This window comes from Rhineura floridana, chromosome 4, assembly GCF_030035675.1.
Source record: "Rhineura floridana isolate rRhiFlo1 chromosome 4, rRhiFlo1.hap2, whole genome shotgun sequence".
Classification (NCBI taxonomy): Eukaryota; Metazoa; Chordata; class Lepidosauria; order Squamata; family Rhineuridae; genus Rhineura; species Rhineura floridana.
Window position 1 is genome coordinate 25594000 of NC_084483.1, and position 27714 is coordinate 25621713.

At 42.5% G+C, this 27714-nt stretch overlaps 1 protein-coding gene across 5 annotated transcripts in view; it reads right to left on the minus strand.

The window, feature by feature from the left end:
* Positions 1-6760: 6760 nt before the first annotated feature.
* Positions 6761-27714, minus strand: part of HS1BP3 (HCLS1 binding protein 3) — a 50283-nt gene continuing 29329 nt past the window's right edge. For all 5 annotated transcript variants that reach the window (XM_061622685.1, XM_061622683.1, XM_061622687.1 and 2 more), the window contains 3 exons: positions 23486-23643; positions 22353-22488; positions 6761-9162 (listed from right to left, as the gene is read on the minus strand). In XM_061622685.1, the coding sequence (XP_061478669.1) occupies positions 8928-9162; positions 22353-22488; positions 23486-23643 (529 nt within the window). In that variant the 3' untranslated portion in view covers positions 6761-8927. The remainder of the gene's footprint in view (positions 9163-22352; positions 22489-23485; positions 23644-27714) is intronic.

The window sequence follows — 27714 nt, forward strand, 5'->3', positions numbered from 1 at the left end:
CTCCTCAAGAAAATATCAAATAAATAAATCATTTCTAGTAAGCCTTTTCTGCTGCTTGGGAATGAATTGATGGCCTTATTTCTTTAGTCCTCAATGATACACCAGTGCCTGCTACTATGGGCAGAGCTTGGAAGATTACTTTTAAAGAGTAATAAATTACAATTACTGTTACATGGACCCCCAAAGCAATAAATTACCATTACAATTACAATTGCTCTGAAAGTAACTGATTACTTTACCGTTACTCAAAAGTAATCACTGCAATTACACTTATGTTACTTTTTAAAAAAATGAAATGCCTACAAGGTGCTGGCCTTGGCTGCTGCACATCTAAGTAGCCTAAAACAACATTAAAAATAAACACACACACAGAGGGTAGCAGAATATATTATTTATCTGTAAGATTAACAGAATGGCATAACAGAATCTCAAATCCACCCCCACCACATCAATGGTGACACCCCAACGCATGTATACTTTTTCACTCAAAATCAAATTTTACACTTGAAATGCTGCTTTTCCAATCCATTTCTGTTATGTCTCATCTTTGCTCAAAGAGCAGGTCAGACAAGGAATGTCTTTTTACAGTCATTACATTGCCACTGGTACTGAACAGCTGTTCTACTGTGGCACTTGAAGGGATGCCTGTGTTGTGCTGCAAAAAACACTGCAGTACCCCTTTCAACTAAAACACATTTTTATCAACATGGCAATCCCCTATCATCAAAGAAAAATGCAGACTTTAGTACTTTACTAGTTGCCTTTGTAATTTTTTTTGGTCAACAGTATAACTTAGAGGTAACTTAATCCTGTACATACTTACTTGGGAGTAAGTCCCATTGAACTCATTGGACAGACATGTATGCATGATTGAACTGTCAGAGGCAGAACTTATGAGACATCATGTAGGTAAACAGATACTGCACATATCAAAAGTAATCCACCAGAATAAATGTTATCCCTTTTCCTGCAATTAAAAATGTAGTGAAACAATGGAATTTGCTACCACAAGAAGCAGTGATGGGCACCAACTTGGATGGCTTTAAAAAAGAGAATTAGACAAATTCATGGAGGATACAGCTATCAGCGGCACCTAGCAATGATGGCTATGTTCTACTGCCACGGTCAGGGACAGTATGTTTCTGAATATCAGTTGCTGGAGTACAAGTGAGGAGAGTGCTGCTCGTGCACTCAGGTGCTGCTTGTGGGCTTCCTTTTAGGGCATCTGATTGGCCGCTGTGAGAACAGGATGCTAGGCTAGATGGGCCACTGGGTGGATCCAGCAGGCTCTTCTTATATTCTTGCATGTATTACAATAAACAACAAAAGTTACTTGTGGAGTTTCACAGACCAGAGATAGCCAATGTGGTGCCCTACAGATGTTGCAGGACTACAGTTTCCATCATCTCAGATTGGTTATGTTATCTGAGACTGATGGGAGTTGTAGTACAACAACATCTAGAGGACACTATGTTGAAGACCCAATTAGATTAACACAACTCCCTTCCCACTTGTTTCAAACACGTCCAGAAAAGTATGTCTCTTAAATTCTATGTCTGACAGTGCAGTCATTTCAGAGGTAAAAATTAATCTGCAATCCTATATACTTATCCATTTAACTCAATGAGGCTTAATTTAGAGTAGACATATATAGGACTGGACTCCGTCAGAATACATTTCAGCGTTTCAGGGGCTATACTTTATTAATGCTGTAACAACTACAACTACCAACTGCTGCTTGTGTACATATATTGTCTCAGCCTAAGCTACCTCACAGGGTTGTTGCAGAGATAAATGGGGGGAGAAAATGGCAATAGTCATAGCATTCATAAATCAAAAGTAAATCTGGGGAGGGGGGGACACACAAGTAATAAGATGTCTGACAAACAGAATGTTAACATGTGATCCCCATAATTGTATTGCCATAGTAGAAAAAGCTTACTCCATTTAATTTCTACCTGTCCCACAGCTGTTAAATGCACAAGAGCCTGATCTCTTGCAATGCCAACCCTAAACCATGCAAAGAACTCAAGTAAAAACAAAAAATAACCACCACAGAATCTGGGCATTTTTTTTTTAAAAAAAGAACATCTGTACCAGTATCTGTAACAGGGGGAGTGCGACCCTGTTATTCTTACTCAATCTCTCGGCAGCTTTTGATACCATTGACCGTGGTATCCTTCTGGGCTGACTTGGTGAGATGGGTATCGGAGGCACTGTTTTACAGTGGTTTCAACCCTATCTCCAGGGTAGCTCTCAGAGAATAACATTGGGTGACTGTCTTTCGGCCCCCTGGCAGTTGTGCTGTGGGGTGCCGCAGGGTACCATCTTGTCCCCCATGCTGTTTAACATCTATATGAAGCCCTTGGGAGCAGTCATCAGGAGATTTGGGGCAAGGTGTCAGCAGTTTGCTGATGATACCCAGCTCTTTTTCTCCATAACTTCTGAATCGGGAGAGGCCGTGCAAGCCCTGACCTGGTGCCTGGACGCTGTGGTGGGTTGGTTGAAGGCCAATAAACTGACTCTCAGTCCTAACAAGATGGAGATGCTGGGGGTTGATGGTTCCCAAGTTTGGATAATTGGTCAGTTGCCTGCTTTGGTTGGGGTTGTACTTCCTCTGAAAGAGCAGGTCCATAGTCTCGGAGTGCTCCTGGATCCATCTTTGTTGCTCGAGGCCCAGGTAACCTCCATGGCTAGGAGTGTCTTTCACCAGCTTTGGATGGTAAGATAGCTGCGGCTGTTTCTGGAAAGGGATAGCCTGACCACTGTTGTCCATGCACTGGTAACCTCCAGGCTGGACTACTGTAATGTACTCTGTGTGGAGCTACCCTTGATGTTGGTCCGGAAGCTGCAGCTGGTGCAAAATGTGGCAGCAAGACTGCTCACTGGAGCAGGTTATCACCAACATGTCACTCTGCCAGAAAGAACTGCACTGCCTATCTATTAGCTACTGGGCTAAATTCAAGTTTTGGTATACAAAGCCCTATACAGCTTGGGAACAGGACACATTAAAGACTGTCTTATCCCTTATATACCCAGTTGATCACTGCACTCTGCAGCCTCCTGCAGATACCATCTTATCAGGAGGTCTGTTCCGCACAACATACGAAATGGACCTTTAGTGTAGTGGCACCAACCCTCTGGAATTCCCTCCCCTTCAATATTAGCAAGGCACCATATCTGTCATCTTTACAGTGCCTACTGAAGACCTTCCTCTTTCAACAAGCCTTTTAAGTAGAGACCTTATCCCAGTCTGCATCTGTGCTGGAATTGCTTCTTAAAATGTTTTTAAACCTTCTTTTTAAAATGTTTTTAAAGCTTTTTAAAAATGTTTTTAAAGACGATTTGTTTAATATGTTTTTAATGGTTGTTGTGTTTTAATATATTTTAAAGCCTGTTTTTATTATATAAATGATTCAGTTTTTCTTTCCTGGCTTTCAAGGACCGGCGCTGTGTTTCCTCACTGAAATTTAGGAGCAATGTACTTTCAAAATTGCTCTTGAGCAGAACAATCCTTATGTTTTGTTGTGAAATCCACTGCTCACTTTCAAATCCTGCAATTAGCATTGCCAGTGTGCAACCCAGAGATTTCCACAATCCAATTGATTTCAGTGTGGTTGTATCCAGACTATATAAGTTATCATGATTAAGTGCTAAGTCAGAGCTTATGTCCCATTGAAATCTATGGGAAACATCACTATTTAACTAACAGTGCAATCCTAATTATGTCTGCTCAGAAGTAAGTCCTACTGCATTCAGTGGGGCTTTCTCCCAGGTAAATGGGGTTAGATTGCAGCCTTAATTGCCATTGAAAGCCATGGGACTTCTGAGCAGAGTTCTGAGCAGACATGCATAAGCCTGCACCTAAATTCCAAGTTGGAATGTGTCTTCTGTCTATGCCTTTCAAAGTTTTGAGGCAGCAGAGAGGATGCAGCCACTGCACTTTCCACAAGTTATTTCTACACCATCCTCTATGCTGGGTATGAAGCAAAACTGGAGCCCTGCTTTGCTACAGTGCCATGAGCTGTCAATTTCTAGCCCCTGTTCTGTATTACAATGAAATGTAACCTCCTATTAAAGGCAACCAGTGCAGAAGCTCAGCCTGGCATGGGGTCACCAGTCCAAATGATCATCTCCTTGTTATGCATCTGTCACTTTTGTCATCACCTTTATATTGCTGCTCTCCTGGAATGCTAAACCAGGTTTCTCTGTGTAGTATTCACCCAAGTCACACTCAGAGTAAACCCATTGAAATCAATGGACTTGTTAACCAGCCCGTTTTGCTTCCTTCATTGACCTTTCCTCTTGGGAGTTACACACAATGTCCCCATGACCATAAACATGTAGGTGGGCAAGATTATCTTTGGTTTTGCTCAAATGTAATACAAAACGTTTGGCTCCTGGTGGAATGTCCCCATGCACAGTAACATGCTGCCTAGAGACAACAGGTACACATTGGGGCAAACAAGTCCAGAAAGCCCCATGCAGCTATTTTCCAAGCTATTTGTACCAGCTGATCACTCAGTTTGGGTCCTTGTGCTAATGGATGTGGGCAGCCCACCCTCACTGTTTTCTACCTCAGCTCCTCTCTTCCTTTTGCTTGCATCTTGCCTCACCCACTGGGAGTCAGCAGCTGAGGTGAATGATGGGAGGACTCTGGCTGAGCATTTGTGACTTTTCCGTTTGTGGAGCTGAAGCTTTCCCCTCTGTCTGAGTTCATACAGAAGGGAGTCAGTGTAAAGGGCAAACCAGCAGCACTCTTACTAACATACATATATTTGTTATGGAAATAGTAACCATATGGAGGCCAGAATGCCAGCCTTGGGACCATGGAGAGTGGGAGGGGACATTTAACTCTTTTTCTCCCTCCATGGCCCCCTCAAAAAATAAACACCCTCTCCAAAACTGCAACTTACATTTCAAGTGAAGGTCCCATTGGTGCCAACAGAGATTTCCCTGAAATGAAAAGAGTTCAGTGATTTTTGTTGGGGTTGTGGCAGGGACAGAAATAATTAACACCCCCTCCCCACTCCTCATGTTCCAGAAGCTGATTAGAATTCTTTATATAACAAAAAACCAGTATCTATTTTATTACATTTATACTTTGCCTTTCTTCCAAGATACTTAAGGCAGTGTACATGGTGCTGTCCCCCATTTTATCCTCACAAGAACCCTGTGAGGTAGATCAGGCCGAGAGGGTGTGATTGGCTTAAGGTCACCAGTGAGCTTCATGCATGTTAATTGCATTTACACAATTACACAGTTGTTTGGCCAACTGGCCCTTCACCTCTTGCTCAAATCAAAATATGTCCCTCTGGTTAAAAATTAAGTGCTGATCAGGGACCTAAGCAGTATTCTTCTGGCAAAGGAAGTTCTTGTAGTAGCCTATAAAGGTACTATATAGTTAACAGCAAGCATATTTCTATGACCCACCCTGGTGAGTTACACTTGCACTACCATAATCCAGACCATCAAATATCTCTAAAAATAACCCAGTGTTTTAGCACTTTGATCAAAATCAAACACAGCAAGAAGGAAAGATTCTGAGATAACAGAATATATTACATTTATTTTAAAAATAGTTACCTGAGCAGTATTAAATGCTGAAACGTGAAACACTGAACTGTAATATGGGAGGATATTGTGATTAATATATTCATATGTAAATGAGAATGTGCAACTTTACAGAAGAGAAACAAAATGGAATTTATAGAACTAAGCAAAAACTGTATGACAGCTATCCATGAAAAAAGTCACAGATCTCTCTCCTAGGGTCCTGGACATAATAATGACCTCACCATCCAGGATGTTTGTAAAGGCAAAGCAAATACAGTTTGGAAAGTAGTTTGCAATAAGAAATGGCTATATTGCTGGTAGCAAAGGAAGAGAAGAAGCCTCTAGGTGTGCAAAAGTATATGCTCTTAGGCCCAACGCAATTTGAATTAAATCTTCTTTAGGGCACTACACAATACATACAAATATTACAAACCATTTGTGGAAATTATAGTAATAAATGAAAGCTCAAGAATATCAGTTACATATGTCAATAGCAATGAAGCAAACTGTAGACCTAATTATACTTGGCTTTTTGCTATGAAATATATTAAAATATTTAAGAACGTAAGAAGAGCCCTGCTAGATCATACCAATAGACCATCCCATCCATCATCCTGTTCTCATAATGGCCAACTCAATGCCTATGGGAAGGCTGCAAGCAGCACATGACTGCAAGAATGTTCTCCCCACTTGTGATTCAACAGTCGACATATTTATTTATTCGCACAATTTCTAGCCTGCTTTTCAATCAAAGAGATTCTCAAAGCAAGGAGAAAAATGTAGTGTTGGATCTAGAGATGCACTAGTAGAAGAAGTTCTGGAAGAGGCAGTCTTCTGCAAACTGTGCCAAGAACTAGCAAACTAGCAAAAGGCATTGTGTGATGTTGTGCAAAAGAGAACTCTCGTGTAATGCCTGGTTACAGCATGCATCTTAACATGCTGTGCAAGAGATTGCACAACACAATGCACAGGAAGAAGCACACTCTGGATTTCAGTTCTTCAGCAGAACGGCACTTTTGGATCCAAACCATGTTATTAAAAAGCATTTAAATAATTACAGTATTCAAGCATACATTAAAAAACAGCCACCAAGAATATTGCTTGTTTTGCAAGTATGTCCCAACAAGACAATACCACTCTAGTGCTCATATAGATTGGATTTAACATTTTGTGACATACTCGTGCTATAGCCATTGCAGATTACTTTGGGATCTTTCTTGAATCCACACACTGCAGCTTCACACACTGCAGCCTTCCTTGGTCTGGGTTTGCCTCTATCCTTCTGAGCTGGGGTTGGTAGCAGCATAGGGAAGGAGTAAAGGCCTGCTTCTATGCCCTAGGCCCACAGGGTCATTATTTGCCTGTCTAGTTACTTTACAAACCCAGGCTGGCTGTGCTGGCTATGCTGCAGACTGGCCACCTATGGACTACGTATGAAAAAGAAGCTGTTCATTGCAATTTAGATGTTTTTCAGCATTATTTTAACCACCTGTGTTCACAGGAGTATTACTACTTACACTAACGCATCTATTTAGCCTTTTAAGTAAAGACCTTATCCCAGTCTGCATCTGTGTTGGAATTGCTTTTTAAGATGTTTGTAAAGTTTTTTTTTTAAAAAATATGTTTTTAAAGATGTTTTAATATATTTTAATGTCTGTTTTTATGATGTTTTATAGTGTTTTTGTTTGCCTCCCTGGGCTCCTACTGGGAGGAGGGGCTGGATATAAATTTAATAAATAAATAATAATAATAATAATATTTAGTGGCAATGACATGTACTGGACTGCATAAAACATACCATTTCTATATTAATGATTTTTTTTAAAAAATCACACTGCACTGTGTATGAGGAGGAAAGATGACACTAAACAAGTTTAATAAACCAAGTCGAAATTACAGTGTTCCGTTCCTCTTATAATATCATATAATGGCATGTAATTTTATCCACGAGGCTACTGGTCATTCATTCTCCAGAGGAGAATATTTAATTTTTATAGTGCTTAATAATTCTACTTTGTTCAAAACAGAATGATAAACATTATAAAAACAGCTAGTTTAAAGTGCTTTCAATACTTTCCCCTCTATTCATTCAGGTCTATATTCAAAAGGCAATTGGGGTAAGCTGACTGGCTTGGCAAATATTTTGATACGGCTTCATTTCTCCTCAAGAGATTGATTTTGTGGGACTCAGTCACCCAAGAAGGAATGGGGAAGGTTCATATATATATATATATATATATAGAGAGAGAGAGAGAGAGAGAGAGAGAGGTTCTAATGAGGTTCTGCTTAATGTTTAGTACACAAAGCCCTTTCTTGTAATTTGAACCTTTTGTATTGGTCCTATTTCTGTTCCTTTTCCAAACCTCTCTCACAAATGACATAAGCATCTACATCAAGGGCTTGACATCTATAAAAGTGCAGCTTTTAAACAAACTCATAAATTGCTCATGAGCATGGGCCAAGATGGATATATGTGGCTTTCAGCTAACACTGTCCAATGTACAACTTAAATCTCCTCAAATGACAGCTAGAGATATGAGAATTTTAGCATCTAAAAAGAAGCACACATCTTAACACTAAACATGAGGCTATCTCCAGGTTGTGAAAAGACTGAAAACAAATGCACGTGAGCCATGATTAAAAAAACCCCATATTCCCCTGCCTTTCCCTGCTCCACGTCAAGCTGCCCCTGAAACTCTGGGGACTATGAGTATAAACTACGGTCTGGAAAAAAATGCAGACACCCAGTACTGTCCATGAAGAAGCACTTGGACACCCCCAAGTAGTAGCACAATTTATATTCTGGGTACCATAATCTTTAGAGGGGAGATACAGGTCTGGAAAAATGCTGCAATGTGTCTTGCATTCTTAGCCAATTAGCCTGGGGTGGGGGAGGGATTTTACGACATGTTTCCTAGCAAGTTCTTTCAAGGTGAAACAAGAGGAAGAAATTAAAACTATTTCTAGTAAAGAAAAAGGATTTTATATTACTAACCCACCCATATTACTTAGCTTGCTTCCTTTATTCCCTCTTGCCTCTCAAGTCAGATAATCAACTTGCCCACAACTGTGCTGTCTGAATGTACTACTACAGTTTGAGCTGCAAAAACAAGATAGCACTCTCACATTCCACTCAATTCTAGCCTGGCTCTTTAAAAAATAAGGCATCCTTGATCAGACCACACACACAGTTCATTAGTTTCCTGCCAACAGAATCCCAAGTCGGGTAGCCAAATCTGCTCACTTTGCCATAATGAACCACCAGGCAAATTGGCAACCAAGAACACTGGGCCAAGGCATGCCCTGTCCCATCCAGATGCAAAAGGCTGGTGGAGGTTCTTCCTAAAGAAAGGTCTGGCATGGTCTGCACTTCAGAACAGGCTTGGTTCTTCGCTGCTGATGGATTCATTTTCTTGAATGTACTGGAGAATGTCCACCTCGCCCATGGTTTGAACCTTCACTTCCGTCAGCTTCACTCTTTGGACTGAGGATAATGGCAGTTTCGGATCAGTTACTGCTGGCTTCTTAGGTACTGTGGGCTTAGGTGGCACCTTGGGCTTGGGCTGAGAGCTCAGGGTCCACATCTTCTCAAAATCCTCTTCCACTCTGAGAAGGAAGGAAAAGTTCAAAGAGGTGAAGCGAAAGTCTAACATTTAGGGCCAAACGACACATGATGGCGATGGCAGTCCCATGTCTCCAGTCATGAGCCGGCCCCGATTACATGTCTGGAGGAAAGGGCATTGTTCTGGGGTACAGTACGTGCTCTGGATGCAGAGAATCCCAGTTTCAACCCCTGGCATCTCCAGCATGGAAGGGAAAGACCCCTGTAAGAACCACTGCCCACCAGTGTGGACAGTATCAAGCTACATCAAGAGGAGCCAACTTGGCACCCTACAGACATTCCTGGACTATAACTCCCACCAACCCTGACCATTGGCTATGGTGGCTGAGGTAAGAGAGTCCAGCAGCATCTGGAGGGTCACAGGTTCTGGGGGGCACCATACTGGCAGCCTCCTACCTAGATAGACCAATGCTCTGAGACAATATAAGGCAGCTTCCTAGGACAGCACTACTTAAAGTACAAAAGGTCCATATGAGTGGACAGCACTGAACTGTCTCTCTACCCCCCCTTTCCATCTGCCTTAGGCAGACTCAACGACAGTGATCCAGACATGGAGCTAAAAAACTGAGGAGGGGGTTCAGTGACTCTTGACTGTGTACACAACTTGCACTTTAAATGGTACTCCCGTTTTATACATAGTTAGATCAGCCTTGCATTTAAAGGCACATCATGCCTGCCAAGCATCACGGGGCCAGACTACACAGATCAAAGGCATGCAGGTCACCACCGCTTTAGAAGCAATTTCACAAGCTCATGTGCTACGAGCAAGCACCTTAGACCTACAAACAAACACCAAAAAAGCAACAAACCCAAAATAAGGAACCTACGATTTCCTCTAAATTAATACCAGTGCTTATGGGATACTTTTGAAATATTGGACTATGGGTAGTTAAAGGTATTCAAAATTGCAATGGGGCCAAGGTTGCCATGGCATTGTTCCCATGGGGCATTTTGTCCCTAATTACCAAGGAATGCTGGCAGGCTGTTGATAGCAACCAGGTTGCTATCTGAAGCAGTGGCAAAGCTTTGGGGGTGGGGAGGAAACAAGAAGAGCAACCCGCAGACACCTTCAAGGGGCAGGTCCACACCATACATTTAAAGCACATCCAACACACATGTAAAGTACACAAATCACACCAAAGAATCCGGAGAAATGTGGTTTTCCGTCACAGAGCTACAAATTTCCAGCACCCTTAAACTACAGTTCCCATTATTCTTTGAGGAAATCACGTGCCTTCAATGTGTGTTTGGTGTGCTTTAAATGTATGATGTGGTCCTGGCTCCTTGTCTTCATAATAAACCTCTTCCAAAAGTTCTTCAGTTTGCCCCCTGCAAAGATTAATCCAATCTTCAGGACGTTTTCATTCCCGCCCTACCTGGGGATGCCAGGGATTGAAACTGGGACCCTTTGCATGCAAAGCATGTGCTTTATCTCTGAACTACAGCCTTTCTCTCTAAAAAACTCCTTGTTGGCTTGAATATCTAAAATCCCAGCATGGATATTAAACTTGCTAGTTTATTTAATTCAGAACAGCTAGGAAGCTAGCACTGACATTCTGTATACAAACTATCATTGGTGGGGTAGATTAAGATGTTTCAGTTCCAGTGTCATAAAGATGTGGGATAGCTGATTGTAGATGCTTGGTTATGTAGGGGGGAGTGTGATGATCCTGTATTAGTGTAAATAGGGTAAGTGCTGTTTGTATAGGAGATACATGGTAAGTGGAATGAAAGAGGAGGGGGAGTGAATGGGCAGTAGAATGCTGGATGATTGGCTGAGTGTTTAAAATGGCTGAGCGTATAAAAGGAAGAGTGACAGTGGAATCTGGGTGGATGTGATGTGATGAAAGTGAGTGGGTTGTTTTGGTGGGTTTTAGAGAGTTGTTTGCCAGGAGAGCGTGGAGAAGGAGGGGGGTGGAGTTCGTATTAGTATTAGATAAAACCATATGCTTATGTGCCTTATGAAGAAATCTTGTTATCTTTGTTATCTTTGTTATATTTAATAAATACTTAATTTGGTTTACCAAAGGCCTGATCCTTGGCTGGGGTTTCACAGACCAGAAGGGAGGGTAAGGTAATGACCAAGGCTGAAGGGAAACTGTAACAAATGGTGGCAGCGGTGAAGAGAATAATAATACAAGTATTCAGAGTCTCTGGGAATACTGGTATTAGGACGTGACTGGTGGTGCTGCCTAGCAGGGGGATCTGTTGAGATCTGTGCTAGAGCGGGGAGAGAAACCATAAAAAAGGACAGTCCGGACTGGTGGAGTCCCTGGTGGTGCCTAGTGACAGGCAGTAACCACGAGCTGGTAGGAACCTGACAGGGAGAGCCAGGGAAGGGCGTCACAGGGAGCAACAGATTTTTCTCTCTACACAACCCTGTATGAAAATATGCAACCAAATGGAGAAAAAAAGAATGTGAGCCAAAATAGGGGTCATATCCACACCATACATTTAAAGGAGATTTAAAGCTCATGGCATCTCCTGAAGAATCCTGGGAACTGTAGTTTACTACTCACAGAGCTATAGTTCTCAGCACCCATAACAAACTACAGTTCCCTGGATTATTATTTTTTGGGGGGGAGCCATGTGCTTTCAATGTATGGTGTGGATGTGACCAGGGAGTATGCTACAGCTATTTCCATGATTGCAGCTGACTGCTTGTGATGCCCAGCAGTGCCCACCCTGATCCTCTCCAGAGGTTTTGGTCTACATTCCCACCAGCCCCAGCATTCATGGCCAACTATCATGGTATGATGGTAGTCCAAAACATCTGGAGGGTATCAGCTGAAAAAGGCTAGTCCAGCCAGTGCAGTTGCTTGGAAATGTATTTTTCACAGTGAACAATTATGTTTCTTCACATGGACCACTTTCACATGATACATTTATTCCATTTTAAATAGCCATGGCTTCCCCCAAAGAATCCTGGGAACTGTGGTTTGTTAAGGCTGCTGAGAGTAGTTAGGAGACCACTATTCCCCTCTCAGAGCTACAGTTCCCAGAGTTCCCTGGGAAGAGGGATTGATTGTTACACCACTCTGGACATTGTAGCTCTGTGAAGGAAACAGAAGTCTCCCAACAGCCATAATAAACTTCAGTTTCCAGGGTTCTTTGGGGGAAGCCATAATGATTTAAAGTGGTATAATAGTGGAATAAATGTATGGTGTGAATGTGACCACGGTCTCCTACCCACAGATATGATTGTGCTAGGCTGGGGTGCAGAAGCCATGGCCAAGATGAGGTCCAAAGGGCTTCCACATCCAGCCCACCCTCTCTGCTCTACGTCTTGCTCATCACGCAGCAATTAGGCTTGGGAAAAGAGCCTTCTGTTTGCTTCACACAGGGGGGCATTTTGGTAGTGGTGGGGTCACAGTTGAGAAAGGAAAAAGGCTGCTGGGAGTTGGATGGAAAGCAGCCTATTGGCATGCCTCACCTGGCCCTGAAAGAGCACAGTGCATGTGAAATATGTGCCATTTAAAAGTTGGTGTTTTTAGAATGCTGCATCTACTTGTTACATAAACCCTGAAGAATCATTCCCCTTATTAAAACAACCACCACCAAGAAGATCTGGCATAATCCAGGCCAATACAGAACCAAGGACTTTATTTCTGACATTCCATGGACAAGAGGACATCATCTTATCTGAAATGATTAAGGTACATCACTCCCTGGAAACAAAAGTGTAACGCTCTGTTTATAAAGTTATAAAGAGGTTTATAAGAAGCACGAGAATCTACCATCTATTTTTAATTTAAAAGGTTTATAAGGAGCGCAGAAATCTACATTCTGTTTTTAAATCACGTTCAGTTTAAAAAGGAAACAATCTGTTTGAACTGCTTGTCATAATACTGTAATGATTTAACTGCAGCCTGGCTTTAATGGAAAATATCAGAACCTTCTAAATCGGTCAAATAAACTAGAAACAATAGATGGTTGCCATGCCAGTTCCAAACAATAGGAAGCTCCACACCTCCATCACATCCTACGCAGGATTGCTCCCTAAATAACTACAACTAACATCAAACTGATAAGAACTAGAGCACAAACTTCGCAAAGCAGGTGGCTTTTCAAACAGAGAGCAGCAAACAATTATATTTGTGGTAACCAAACAGCAAAGAGTCACCTCAGTGATCAGCAAAAGAAAGTGTGGTGCTACTCAGCAGCAGTTAGATCAAAGGAACCTACTCTGCATAAAAAGAAACTCCTATTTATTGGAACAGGCAGAGCAATCCTAACTCTTGATCTGTACTGCTGGCAGGGTTAGAATGCAGTGGAGGTGTCCCAATGCTAGGTTCAAGGAGGGGGGCTCTCCTTGAAATGGGTCATTTTAGGGATGGAGCAGGACTGCTGCTGGATCCATTGGATCCCAAGCTTGCCAGTTAGCTGGTGAAGGGCCTAATTTGTTTCTGCTGTGCCAGTCTGAGAGTTGGTGCAACAAAAGAAAAAGAAACCACATGTGCATGCACGTGCGCAGACATACACACACTTTCCACCCTGGCTTGGAACTAGCAGGGATGTAGATGCAGAGGGAATCCATCATTCCGCACGCATACATTGGGCTTGTTAGACTTGCTCCCTTAATTATTACAACTATCGTCAAATTAGTTGGAACTACAACATAGATTTCACAAAGCAATTTGTTTTTTTAAGAGCGGTAAACAATTACACTTGTGGTAACAAACAGCAAAGGGAGTTGTTGAAGACAGTTGTGGAAGATGGATGAGGACACAATCTGTCAGCCTTAGTTCTGTCAATGGGCCCATTCACATCGCTTTGCCCATAAGATTGTACTGAAGCCGAGCAAGATTACAAGCAGGCAGTAGGATCCCTACTCCTTGCACCACTCATCCCACAATGCATTTGAATGAGGGATCATCCTCACCACACAAGCTGGAGCTCACATTTCTAGAGGGTCCTATATCATAGGATCAGATAGGCAATCAAATAATTGTGGTCTCTCTCTGCTCAGCTGTGGTGAGGGGAGTGAGTGAAGGGCTGAGAACACTCCTTGTTCCATAATATATTCTAATCTTGTTTAGCAATTGAAGGATCACCCCTTTCTTCAAACATTTGAGAAGTCTCCATGCCCTGTGTGCATGTGTGTGTGTGTGTGTGAGTGAGTGAGTGAGTGAGTGAGTGAGAGAGAGAGAGAGAGAGAGAGAGAGACTAGATACAACACAGCTAGCTTCTATGGAAGGGATTATGAACTTGTTGGACTTCCATCTCCCACCAGACCCATCTAGCATAATCAATGGTCAGGGATGATAAGAGTTGTAATCCAATAACATCTGAAGGGGCATGGGTTCTCCACTCCTGTTCTATTAAGTCTCAAGAGTTGCTTTAAACATTACTAAAGAACCTGACCTATTTGCAAATCACAAACTCAATAGTAGAAAAGCTAAGTGGAAACACCAAGTTATAGAACACATGCTTCTGGTCGTGGCCAGAAACTTTCATACAAAACCACAAAGAGAAAAGTGTAACACTGAAATGTGGGATATCTGTAACTCAGGGACGGAGAACTAGATCCAGCCAGTGGGCTGGATCCTTATCTCCCCCAACCCCCATAGGGCAATTTTGACAGGTGGGTGGAGCCCACAATGACATCAGAGACCCATCTTTTGCATAGTACTGTGCACAGAAGCCCTGATGATCAGCTGATCATTGAGGCTTCTGTACACAGCACTATGCAAGCCCCAGCAATCAGCTGACTGATGACATTTACAAAGCACTGGACATGGGGCCTTGCTGATGCTGCTAATCAGGTAACTGGTGGTGCCTGAAAGCCCCCTTTCAGCCTAGCCACATCTTTACCTGCTCTATACCAGATGCCATATTTGGCATCAAGCATAGTGTATGGCAGGTGGGCATGGCTTGGTCAAAACAGCCTGGCAGGCCAAAAAGGGAAGCCTGAAGGTCTTAACTGAAATCTTAATTCTTTCAACTTTTGGTAACCATTGCCTTTTCCTTCCCTGCAAAAACATGGGCATTTTTTAAAACCACATTTTGATTAAAATTGGAAAGCCTGAACAGAAGTCAGATAGCATGACTTTCTCAGGGAGACCTAACCTTTCCTTCCAGGCCTCAAGTTTGCATTTGCAAGTAGTTGAGTAAGAAGGATTTCAGCGGGTGTGGTTTGCTCCCCAGCCCTGTAGAACAGTGACATGACAAGTACAGGGGCTGTTGCTCAGTGGCAGAGCACCTGATTTGTATGCAGAGGGTCTCCAGCATCTCCAGCAGACCTGGTAAGGACCCTTGTCTGAAACCCTGGAAAGCCACTGTCAGTCAGCGTAAACCAGGCATTGCTAACCTGTGGCCCTCCAGATGTTGTTGGACTCAAACTCCAATCGGCTGCAGCCAGCATGGTCAAGGGTCAGGGATGATGGGAGCTGTAGTTCAACATCTAAAGGTGCCATGTAAGCCACCCCTGGTCTTGGAAGGGTAATCGCTCAGTGGCAGAACATATGCTTTACATGACAAAGATCCCAGGATCAATCACTGACATCTCCAAAGAGGGCTGGGAATGTCCCCTGTCTGTAACCCGAGAGAGCGGCTGCCAGTCACTGTTGCCAATACTGAGCCAGATGGACCAATGGTCTGACTCAGTGTACGGCAGTTTCCTTCTACGTTTCTGTACCCTCGACCAGGCAACTCTTAAAGGTACCACTGCTGTGCCGTCTACATTGCAGCCATCTCCTTGTCCACTTTCAGCAGAGACAAAAAGAGGAGGTCTCTGACAGTGCAATCCTATATGTGTCTACTCAGAAGGAAGCCCCAATGAGTTCAGTGAAGCTTACTTCCAGGTAAATGTGTATACACTGCAGCCTGAAGAGCTTGTCCAGATAGAACTGTGGGGCAGTGGGGTTGCTCACGTGGCCTGCTGAGATGAATGAGAGCTCCTTCAGTGGCCTGTGACTAAGCCACCAGAGGTCAGCCTGACCAATCGGCAATTGATGATTTCAGCTACAGTGCTTGAAAAACACGTTGCTGGATTTGATGGAGAGATTGATTTTTATTTTGTCTTGCCAATTATGTTTAAACAAGGCCTCTTCCTGCCCCCAGCCTCCCTGCTTTGTTGCAGCTAGATGCCATAGTAACAAGCCGGGCAGACAGCTTAGATAGCGTCAAAGAGGTCATAATGGAAAATGCTCCTTCCAAGTCTGTGGCTTGGACTCTCATCCTGCTAATTTTTTAAAAAAAGCAAATGTAGATTAAAGCAAAACAGAAATAACTACAGTTGTTAAGGCGAACTTTGAAAAAGCCGACATCAGTAAGAGAATGGCTAGGTTTAGCTATTGTGAGAAAGAACTGAAGCAATCCTGGATCTCAAGTGATCCCCCTTCCCCTCTTCCTCCACGCCCATGAGGAAAAGTTTTCCATTTTAAATTAACTGTAGTTTTCTGTTATGTCCAACTCAGGGAAACTGTGGTTTGTTTAAAACTATGGCTTCAGAACAAGCCAGCATATGAATCCATTGATTTTTTTCCTTGCTAACCATAGTTTAAATTCACTTATAGGCAAAAAACCTTGCGGTTTAAGAATGTACCTATAGCCAAACAGATATTTCTGTCATACTTTAAAAAGCAGATAAATTGGGCAGCTATAGTGAATGCACCAGGGGAGCAGGAGACCTGACCTCCTCTCTGAGATATTGGACTGCCCTCCAAATTTGTCAAAATGCAAACACAATTTGGGTTGGTCTTTCTAACCTAGAACATTATATTTCTCTCAATATTCATCGTAGAAATATGTGTCAAATTTATTTTTATTAATTTCAAAGACTTTTTATTGGTCGATGTCATATGATGGTGAAGATAGCCCTTTTTGTTTCAAACGGGAGGTTATGCTCCATTTCTATTTTGGGTACAGTAACAGTTGAATCTGAAACTGCAGTTTGACATAAAGTCAGACGGATTACAATATGTTGCTACTTAAGCAGTGACTCTAGCTGTTGGAAAAAAACAAACTTGGCCTGCCCAAGACACATGTTTTCAGCTCGCTATGCTGAAATTTTGCTAGAATATATTTCACCTCCCACTGTTTTATCTTGTGCAAACTGAGACACTCCTCATGTGCCTTGGAAACTATTCTGCAGAACAGTCAGTGCCATTATTTGACAATGGTTTTTGGAGCATTCTTTTAGTGTTGCAAAGTGTTGCTCTAGTTCACATAGTCACAGAAACAGAAGCAAAAGAAAATGATTTACTATAGGAAACTTCACTAAAATTGCAAAGTAAATCAGATATATTTAAAGTGACCATCTGAACTATATCAACTGTCTTAATAACGTTGCTTCCTCCCGGCTAAAACAAGATCAGCACAGCACATGTCTTCTTTCTGTTATTTGGGCTGATTGCAGGTGTTGCCACCACTCACCATATGCTCAGAGGCACATGTTACCAAATTCTTCCAAGCTACACAGAAAGTGGATTGGATTGTGAAAGACCAACCCAAATTGTGTTTGCATTTTGACAAATTTGTAGGGAAGTCCAGTATCTCAGAGAGGAGGTCAGGTTTCCTGCTCCCTTGGTGCATTCACTAGAGCTGCTCAATTTCCCTGCTTTGTAAAGGTTCATGGAAATATCTGTGGGCTATAGATACATTCTTAAACTGCAAGGGTTTTTGCCTATTAGTGAATTTCCCTGCTTTTTAGTCTGGGAGGTAAAAAATGGGATCCTGTGCAAGTTTGCTGAGAATGGATTGATTATTTGCATGCTTGTTGAGTTCAGTGGGATTTACTCCCCTGCAATCATGCTTAGGATAGGCGAAACTGACCACGGAGAGGGAAGCCTGGAATGGGCAGAGGAGGAGGAAGAAGGAAGTGGGGAGGTCAGGAAGAAGGAAGGGAGAGGAGAGGAGAGAGGAAGGAGGGGATAGGCAGGTCTGATCATCTGCATGCTTATTGAATTCAATGGGATTTACTCCTGTGCAATCATGGCTAGGATACATAAAACTGACCATGGAGGGGGAGGGCAGAGTAGAGGGAAGGAAGAAAGGGGAGAGGGGAGCAGAAGGAGTGGGAGGCATAAGGAGGAGATTGGAAGGGGAAGGGGTGAAGGAAGGGAAGGGAAGGGGCAAAAGGGAGGTGATGGGAGGGAGGAGGAGGAGGGGACGGCAGATTCGGTCACGTGCATGCTTATTGAGTTCAATGGGATTTACTCCCATTCAATCATGCTTGAAAATGAAATGGACTGCCTTCAAGTCAATCCTGACTCACGTTGACGCTATGAATAGGGTTTTCATGGTAAGCAGTATTCAGAGGTGGTTTACCATTGTCTTCCTCTGAAGCTGAGAGGCAGTGACTGGCCCAAGGTCACCCAGTGAGCTTCATGGCTGTGTGGGGATTTGAATCCTGGTCTCCCAGGTCGTAGTCCTAGGATAGGTAAAACTGACCATGGGGGAGGAGGGGGAGGAGGAAGGAGGGGAGGGGAATGGGGGGAGGGGAATGGGGAGGGGCAGGGAGAGGGAAGGGGCGAGAGGGAAGGGATAGGAGGGAGGAGGAGGAGGGGGCAGGTTTGATCATTTGCATGCTTTTTGAGTTCAGTGGGATTTACTCCTGTGCAATCATGCTTAGGCGAAACTGACCTGGGGGAGGGGTGGGGGGGGAGGAGGAGGTTAGGAAGGGGGTGGGGGAGGGAAGGAGATTGGGTGGGTGGGCACTGGGCAGAGGGGAAGCCCCTTTCCTTTTCAAAAGGAAAACATTGTAAAAAGTATCATTCTTTTTCAGGGTTTCCCCCACCTTTTTATTCTACAGCAGGCACATGTAGCCTCCCACCCAAATTTAAACCAAAGCTGTCCCTGGCCACATCCACACCAGACTGTTATTTCACTTTAGACAGTAATGGTTTATCCCAAAGAATCCTGGGAAGTGTAGTTAGTGAAGGGTGCTGAGAGTTGCTGGGAGAGGCCCTGTTCCACTCACAGAGCTTCAATAGGAGTGGCTGACTGTTGAACAACTGTGGTCACTGGAGCTCTGTCAGGGGAATAGGAGTCTCCTCTCAGCACCCTTCACAAACTACACTTCCCAGGATTCTCTGGGGGAAGCCATGACTGTCTCACATGAAATCAAAGTCTGGTGTGGGTGTGGCCCCCTGATTAGGCAAGCCAAGCAGCTGCGAGTCTGGGTTTTAGAACACTGACAGTTGATTCTTACTTAGCATGCCCCACATTATCACTGAGTTAAAGCCAAAATTTCTTAAATTAATTAAAAATCAGCCAGGCATTTTTTAAACTTTTAAACTGCAGAAGATGAAGGTGAAAGTATGGGGCAAGGTCAGGAAGAGGATTACAAGTACTCTGTGAACATGGCTGATTTTTAATTAATTTCAACAGATTATGAGAACTCTGACAGAAAAAAAGTCCCAAAGGGTTCTGGTTTTTTTCTTTCTCTTTTTACACTTTGAACTCTTGATTCTCTCTGACTGTTTTGTGTATCACCATGAAAATTTACAGGGTTGTTAAGCAAGCGTTTCTGAGTTCAGGACTATACATTTTGTAAGAGTTTGTTTTGAAATGAGCTTATGGGAAGGATCAGAATGTCTTGGGGGGTATTGTCAATTTAACATTGCAGAATGTGAAAAATCCATGCTGACTATATTATACAGCCACTCTTGTGGCTGTAGAATAATCCAAAGTTCCCCACGTTTGGACATCACAAAGAACTGTAGTCAGTTTAAACTAGGAAGTGCAAGCTTTTGATCTTCTTGTGGGTAAGAAAGAGACTTGTTTTAACCTAAAGTAATGTAAAACCTCTTTGATTGCAATCACAAAATAGATATCCCTCTCAGGAATAGAGATTATATTCAATTCTAACAGCATTAAAAATGACAGTATATTTCTCAATACACTTTCCAATAAAAGCTTTCTTCCTTAGTAAATGGAAATCCAAAACTGATTCGGAAAGGTGAGATATCAAGCCATTACCTGACTAGGTTTTTCCAACTTTTCTATAAATTTGAGAGTTAACATTCCCATCTGACAGAGCAGCTATTTTTGTTATATATGTTGTAGTTTCAGGGCTGTAATCTTAAAAATCACATGAATAAATCAGTTCAAATAATCATATTCACACCAGGAAAGGGGGGAACTCCCTGTTTACAAGACCTGTGCATATGGATTTGCCTAAGACTTTGAGCTTTGTACTGAAGATGTTCATCTAAAGAAGTAGGTTCAGTTACTGAGAAACATGGTTGGTTTGTTACAATCTACCAAGTCTATACAAGTATCCAGCAACCAACAACATAAGCTCCACGTAGGCAACACTGAACTCCATGAAGAAAGTTGCTAACCTTGAGGGGGGTACTTTTGCTCTACAGTTGTCTTGAAACAGGCTCCCTGTTTCACTCATTTTATGCCGGAACCTCTATGTTTCCTAGAAATTTGATTAGCAACTAAATGTAGTTACTAATCAGGCTGAATGCAGGCTCTCCATTGCTCTTCATTCCAATAAGGATTCCATTTTTAGTGCAATATCTTAGGCCCCATCTGCACTATACAATTAAAGCAGTATCATATCACTTTCAACAGTTATGGCTTCCCCCAAATCATCCTGGGAACTGTAGTTTGTTAATGGAGTTGAGAGTTATTAGGAGACCCCCATTCCCCTCACAGAGCTACAATTCCCAGAGTTCCCTGGGAAGAGGGATGGGTTGTTAAGCCACTCTGGGAATTGTAGCGCAGTGAAGGAAACAGGGGTTCTCCTAACATCTCTCAGCACCTTTAACAAACCATAGCTCACAGGATTCAACAACAATGATGTGAACTAATACCAATGGTAGTTGCTTGACTGTTTGCCATCCCTGACCACAGACAAACACATGAACTGCAGCAATTTCCACTTGCTTTTTTGTCTGTAGGAATTCTCTCACATTCCTAGTTCTCAGTCTCCTTTCTGTTTGGGGAAGCGACTAGCTATTCCTCACACCCAAAGCTGCATGAAAACATAAGTGGCAGACCCTTGAGGCCTTTTTTTACTTTACTGAGCAGGAAGAATTGTGTAATATGAAGTATATTTATCTGACAGATGAGTAAGTTGTTTCCAGTGGTTTATGTTTACTTCAAAGGCTTCAAAAATGGTGTTTTGCCCATACAGACAAAATGTCGCATCTCTGATTACTGGGGTGAAGTGAAGCAGAGGAAGCAAAAGATGTTGGCTTGTGACTATGTGTGTGTTCTTCTTCCTTCTCAAATATACTGTTCCAGTAAAATCAAGTTATGCCCAGCAAGCATCATGTCTTAAAAGATCAGATGTGCTGCCAATGTGTAAGAGACAATGTATAACTAAAACTTTGCCTCTGAGTAAATTAAGATAGGTGTCGCTGATGGAACATGTTAATAAAGTACATTTTGTATAAACAATGGAAGGCACAGGATCATGTATTCCAAGGGACCTCACAAGTGGAGTTTTTCTCTTCCATTAAGGTTTCATTATTAAAACTTTTGGAAAGTTGCTAAAAGCATGACTTTTGGCCTGAACATCTTGCATGAAAGCACATTCCTGTCGTTAATGAAATGTGAGCCTGTAGAATCTCTTAGATCTGTAATAAAACATGCAGCATATTCCAGACTGAAATTCTAAATCTGGCTATAATAGGTCTTTAACCTGCAAATAATCCCTTTTGGTCAGTTTGGACCAAGCAATTACGTTATAGACGAGTAAGGTTGTTGCTCACATTGGACAAAAGTAGTCACCGTATGCTATGAATCCTAATGCCTACAGGTTATAGCCAGTGAAGTTATTCCATTTCACACAAGGACTTCCGCTTGTGCAACCTAACTTCTCCTACTGCTCCCCTCCCCGAGCACCCCCCAGAGCTGTTCTGGGGGTTCCCACATCCCTCCAGAGCAGATTTGCAGGGCATACAGAGAGAGAAGGAGGAAGGGGAGCTGTACAGCAAGCAGAGGTCCTTGCATGAACAGGTTCTAAGTAACATTACATCTGATCCTACACTGCAATGCTCATGATTCCTATACCAAAATACAAGTTTCTTTGGGTTGTGTTCAGAAGTACAAATTCTTACTAAAGGCTTTACAAATATTTAAGATCAAGGTTGCAGGTTACTGTTAAGTCTATTTACATCTCAGAAATCTAATCACTCCAGCATAACAGTGACTATATGTTTGTTGCTCTGTAAGGCTATGGAATGCTAAACATTCTGCTATTTGAGATTAATACCTCAATAGCTCCTCAGTGTCCTCTTCAAGGCTAGCGCTTAATGCATGTTCTCTGCTTGCACAGGCAGTTGGCAACAGTAGTGAGTCACCTATAGTAACCACTCCACCAAGGTCTGGATCTTCAAATAATTTCAGATCTAATGTTGGAGCAAACAGAAAGAGTTAGATTTGAACTATATGCAGCAGCAGCAGCAACAGCCTGAACTGGGGGGGGGGGAGCTCTAATCTTTTGACATATTATCCAGTTCCATGTAGATCCCACCAACACGGAACAGCGAAAATAAAAAATCTCTGCAAGGTGGGGAAATTAAGTATATGAATCCATGTAATATAGCAGCGGATCCAGCACAAACTCTTTTTGAATAATGGTGCTTTGTGCCATTTATTTATGCCTCAGCGTAAGTAAAAACTTACATTTTGTAGGTTTTCATCAACTACAAAATTATTTCAAAATGTAGCAACTTTGAAAGACTAAGATTTCACAACACAAAAGTTGCTTTGGTTAAGGAAACTACAGTCAGTTCCCTTGCAGATCATTATGTGTAATGAATACAGACAAGAAAATACACAAGTTGCATATGTGGGCTGGGAAGTCACAATATAATGGTTGCAGTATTGTTTACACCAGAGGTGAACAGCCTGTATCTCTAGGGCTGTCCTTGGCCTAATTTTATGTGGGTGACAACGGAGGGGGGGATAGGGGAAAGGGGTGGCAGAAAGCAACAGAGGGGGAGAAAGAGAGAGAAAAGGAGATGGCAGATTGCGAGAGACAGGTGTGGCCCCATTCACTTTGGCTCTGGTTTCTCTTGACTGCAGCACCACTGACTGCTGGTAGTATGCAGCCCCTGAGGAAATGGAATCCTCATAGAAAAAAGGATGCCCATTCTGGTTTGCACAGCAAAGAGATTTTACTCTGGGCAGGGGTGGTAGTGGTGAGTTCCTTGCTTTTAACTCATCCGTATGAACTATTACACGTACTTACAGAAGCACATTGAGGAGCTTGCCACCTTCAAATAAACAACTGCATGCACAAACTGGCATAGAACAATCAGGAGTTTTACAACCCAGCCTTGTGAAACCTTTACACATATTTTCCAGAGTACACAAGAAGAAACAGAATATAAATGCGCTTACTTTCTTTGGCTGCCAATATCCTCTTGTTGCCATCGAATGAAGAATCTTTAGCTGAGCCAAATAGTCCTTCATCTGGATCTGCTTCTTCATCAAAAATGGTTAACTTGGGCTTGTCGTCTTTGACTGGAGGAGGGGTGGGCTTCTTGGTCCTTTTAGATCTAAAGGTTTAAATGACGGAAGAGAAATCCAGCAGATCCGGTTACAGCAATTAAGAAAACCTCTTCCAGAGGGGTAGCCACACTGTGGACTTAACAAATGATGGCTTTTCAAGGGGTTGGAGATTTAGATTGGGGTTATGGCATGGAGAAGGTGGTGTTTAACATTTCCCCACTTGTGTTCCTGATCAAATGTTGCTATTAGCCATAGAGAGGAAAACATGCTGGCACAATTCCAAATTGCCCCAGTTGGCAGCTGCTTTTTTAAAAAAAGGACATCAGGAGTTCTAGCCATGGAACTCCCATGCCACACCTAGTTTGGCCCTTGGTCACTGATGTTCTCCTAGAGAAAGCCACTCCATAACTATGGAGCACCCTGCATAGAGAACTCTCTTGATGCCATCCGTTTTGAATTTGGCATCTTAAATGGCACAAAGGAGGATACTTCTAGTTTACCACAAGAGATCGTTAGAAATAAAATGTACACAGCCGGCAAGATCTTAAAGCGGGGATTGGAACTTTTGGCTTTCCAGTTGTTGGTCTCCAACTCCTGTCATGCCTGATCATTGATTATGGTAGCTAAGGCTGATGGAACTTGGAGTCCAACAACATCTGGAGGGTCATATCTTCCCTACTCATGTTTTAAAGCCTTCTCAGGATAATATTGGCAACTTAAAAGAGGCAAGCTCTGGTGTTACAAAGCTTGCCTCCTTTTTCAACCATTATTCTGTGCTTCTCCCCCTTTTTGTTCCTGTGACAACTTTTATTGTGCCTTGAAAATAAGATGACAGCAATGCATAGCCCAGATCTGTGTTGTAATGTGCTCCCAAAGCTGTGAAAGGAACTGTAACTCTAAGTTGTAACAGAAGGCCACCCGAAGAAGAGAGCCTTCTCCATGTCTTCTGGAGAGGTAATGTGGCAGTCACAGGCAGTTAAAGACAATGAATGTTTTTTGCTAATAATCCATCTTTATATTCTTTGGGGGAAGTCACATGCTTTAGATGTGTGTTGGATGTGCTTTAAATGTATGGTATGTGGACTTGCCCATGTTTCTTCCTGCTCATCTCCCTTCTATGGAAGGGAACCTCTCATGAACTGCTTGATGACCAACATTTTACCAGTAATGCAGTTTTCCCAAGGTCACTTCAAAACAAGGAGACATTGTTCCGATAAATCTGTACTTAGCAAGTGCCTGCTATCACAAGCCATTACACAAAGATCTGTCAGTAGCATGAAATGTACCAATGGACATTATACCGTATTATGGGCAACTTAAAATGTGAAGCCAGCAACAGTTGAAAGGGGCTCCTACTCCAAATAAGGACAACTGCTTATTCAAAATCCAGTAAGGACGATTAAGTTAAGGATGTGAAAGCAGGGCCAGAGGATTGATCAGAATACACCACAGAATACACAGAGTGACATCACCAGAAAGAGCTGAGAGCTCATAATTTTCCGTGGGAACAGACAGAAGCATTCTCAGCCCTCACAATTCACTCAGACACAGATTTATTATTAGCACCGTTTGCAACTACTCTGAAGCATCCCTCACTTTCTATAAAATTGGGTTTGACAAGCTTACTGCAAGAGGCTTGTTGCTGATTGACAGAAGGCACCTTCTGGTTTGACTCTTAAATGCCTGCTGAAAACTTTTCTGTGGCTGCCAGGCTTATGCAGGCAATTGAGAAGATATCTTTTTGCAATGGTCAGTTGATTTTTTTTTTTTGGATGATTTCTGATTTTAAATTTTTATATGGTTTTACTGTATGCGTATATATGTATGTGATTGTTGTAAACTGTTTTGATATCTTTTATGAATAGCAGTATATACAGTGTCTTGCAAAAGTAATCAGACCCCTGACCAACGCTCTCATATTACTGAATTACAAATGGTACATTGTAATTTCATTCTGTATGATATTTTATTTCGAAACACAAACTCAAAATCAATTATTGTAAGGTGACATTGGTTTTATGTTGGGAAATCTTTGTAAAAACTGAAAACATATTGCTTGCATAGGTATTCAACCCCCAAGCATTAATATTTGGTAGAGCCACATTTCGCTGCAATAACCCCTTTAAGTCTTTTGGGGTAGGTATGTACCAGCTTTGCACACAGTGTCGGAAGGATTTTGGCCCATTCTTCTTGGCAGATTCGCTGCAGGTCATTCAGGTTGGTTGGACATCTCTTGTGGACTGCAGTTTTCAAAGAGTGCCACAGATTCTCAATGGGATTGAATCAGGACTTTGACTGGGCCACTGTAGGACATTCACCTTTTTGTTCTTCAGCCACTCCAATGTTGCTCTCCTTGGGATCATTGTTCTGCTGAAAAGTGAATTTCCTCCCAAGCTTGCTGTTTAGTGGACTGAAGCAGGTTCTCTTGCAGTATTTCCTTGTATTTTGCTCCATCCATTCTTCCTTTGATTTTAGCAAGACGACCAGTCCCTGGTGATGAGAAGCATCCCCACAACATGATGCTGCCACCACCATACCTCACTGTAACGATGGGGTGTCTTGAGGCATCAACAGTGTTCGGTTTGTGCCACACATAGTGCTTTTGAGTTTTGGCCAAAAAGCTCTATCTTGGTTTCATCTGACCACAAAACCTTTTCCCACATCGCAGCTGGGACTCTCTCATGCTTTCTGGCAAACTCCAGATGTGCTTTCAGATGATACGTTTTGAGTAACGGCTTCTTTCTTGCCGTCCTCCCAGTATCATGCAGAGCTCTGGATATGGTTGACTGGTGCACTATTACTCCACTCTCAGCCACTGAACTCTGTAGCTCCTTCAAAGTGATTGTTGGCCTCTCTGTGGCTTCTCTCTCTTCTTGTTCCACATCCTGATTATTGATCCAACTGTGCTCACTGGGATATACAAACACTTGGATATTAGTTTGTATCCTTTTCCTAATCTATGCATTTGTATTACATTATACAGCCACGAGTGGCTGTATACTATAGCCAGCATGAATTTTTCACATTCCGCAATGTTCAATTGAAAATACCCCCATGCCATTCTGATGCTTCCCATAAGCTCATTTCAAAACAAAACCTTACATAACTTATAGTCCTGAACTCAGAAACGCTTGCTTAACAACCCTCTCAATTTTCATGGCAATACACAAAACAGAGAGAATCAAGAGTTCAAAGTCTAAAGAGGGAGAAAAAAACCCCACAGCCCTTTTGGACTTTTTTCTCCGAGAGTTCTCATAATCTGTTGAAATTCATTAACAATCAGCCATGTTCATAGAGGACCTGTAATCTTGTTACTGACCTTGCCGCATACTCTGACCTTCATCTTCTGCAGTTTAAAAGTTAAAAAAAATGCTTGGCTGATTTTTAATTAATTTAATAAATTTTGCATTGAACTAAATGATAACGTTGGGCATGCTCAGTAAGAACCAACAGTCAGTGTTCTAAAAGCCAGACTTCCAGCTGCTTGGCTTGGCTAGTCAGGGGGCCACACACACACCAGACTTTGATTTCACTTTAGACAGTCATGGCTTCCCTCAGAGAATCCTGTGAAGTGTAGTTTGTGAAGGGTGCTGAGAGGAAACTGCTATTCTCCTGACAGAGGTCCAGTGGCCAGACTGGTTTAACAGTCAGCCGCTCTGATTGAAGCACTGTGAGGGAACAAGGCATCTCCCAGCAACTCTCAGCACCTTTCGCTAACTACACTTCCCAGGATTCTTTGGGAGAAGCCATGAATCTAGTGATTTTTGTTGATTTATTGTATTATTGTATGTTGTACACCGCCCAGGGAGCCATTGGCTATGGGCGGTTTATAAATGAAATTAAATAAATAAATGACTCTCCAAAGTGAAATAAAGGCCTGGTGTGGGTGTGGCCAGGGACAGCTTTGGTTTAAATTTGGATAGGAGGATACATGTGCCTGCTGTAGAATAAAAAGGTGGGGGGAACCCCGAAAAAGAACAATACTGTTCACAATGTTTTCCTTTTGGAAAGGAAAGGGACTTCCCCTCTGCCCAGTGCCCACCCACCCAATCTCCTCCCCTCCCCCTCCTTGTACCCTCCCTGCCCCTCCCCCGGGTCAGTGTTGGACTATGACCTGG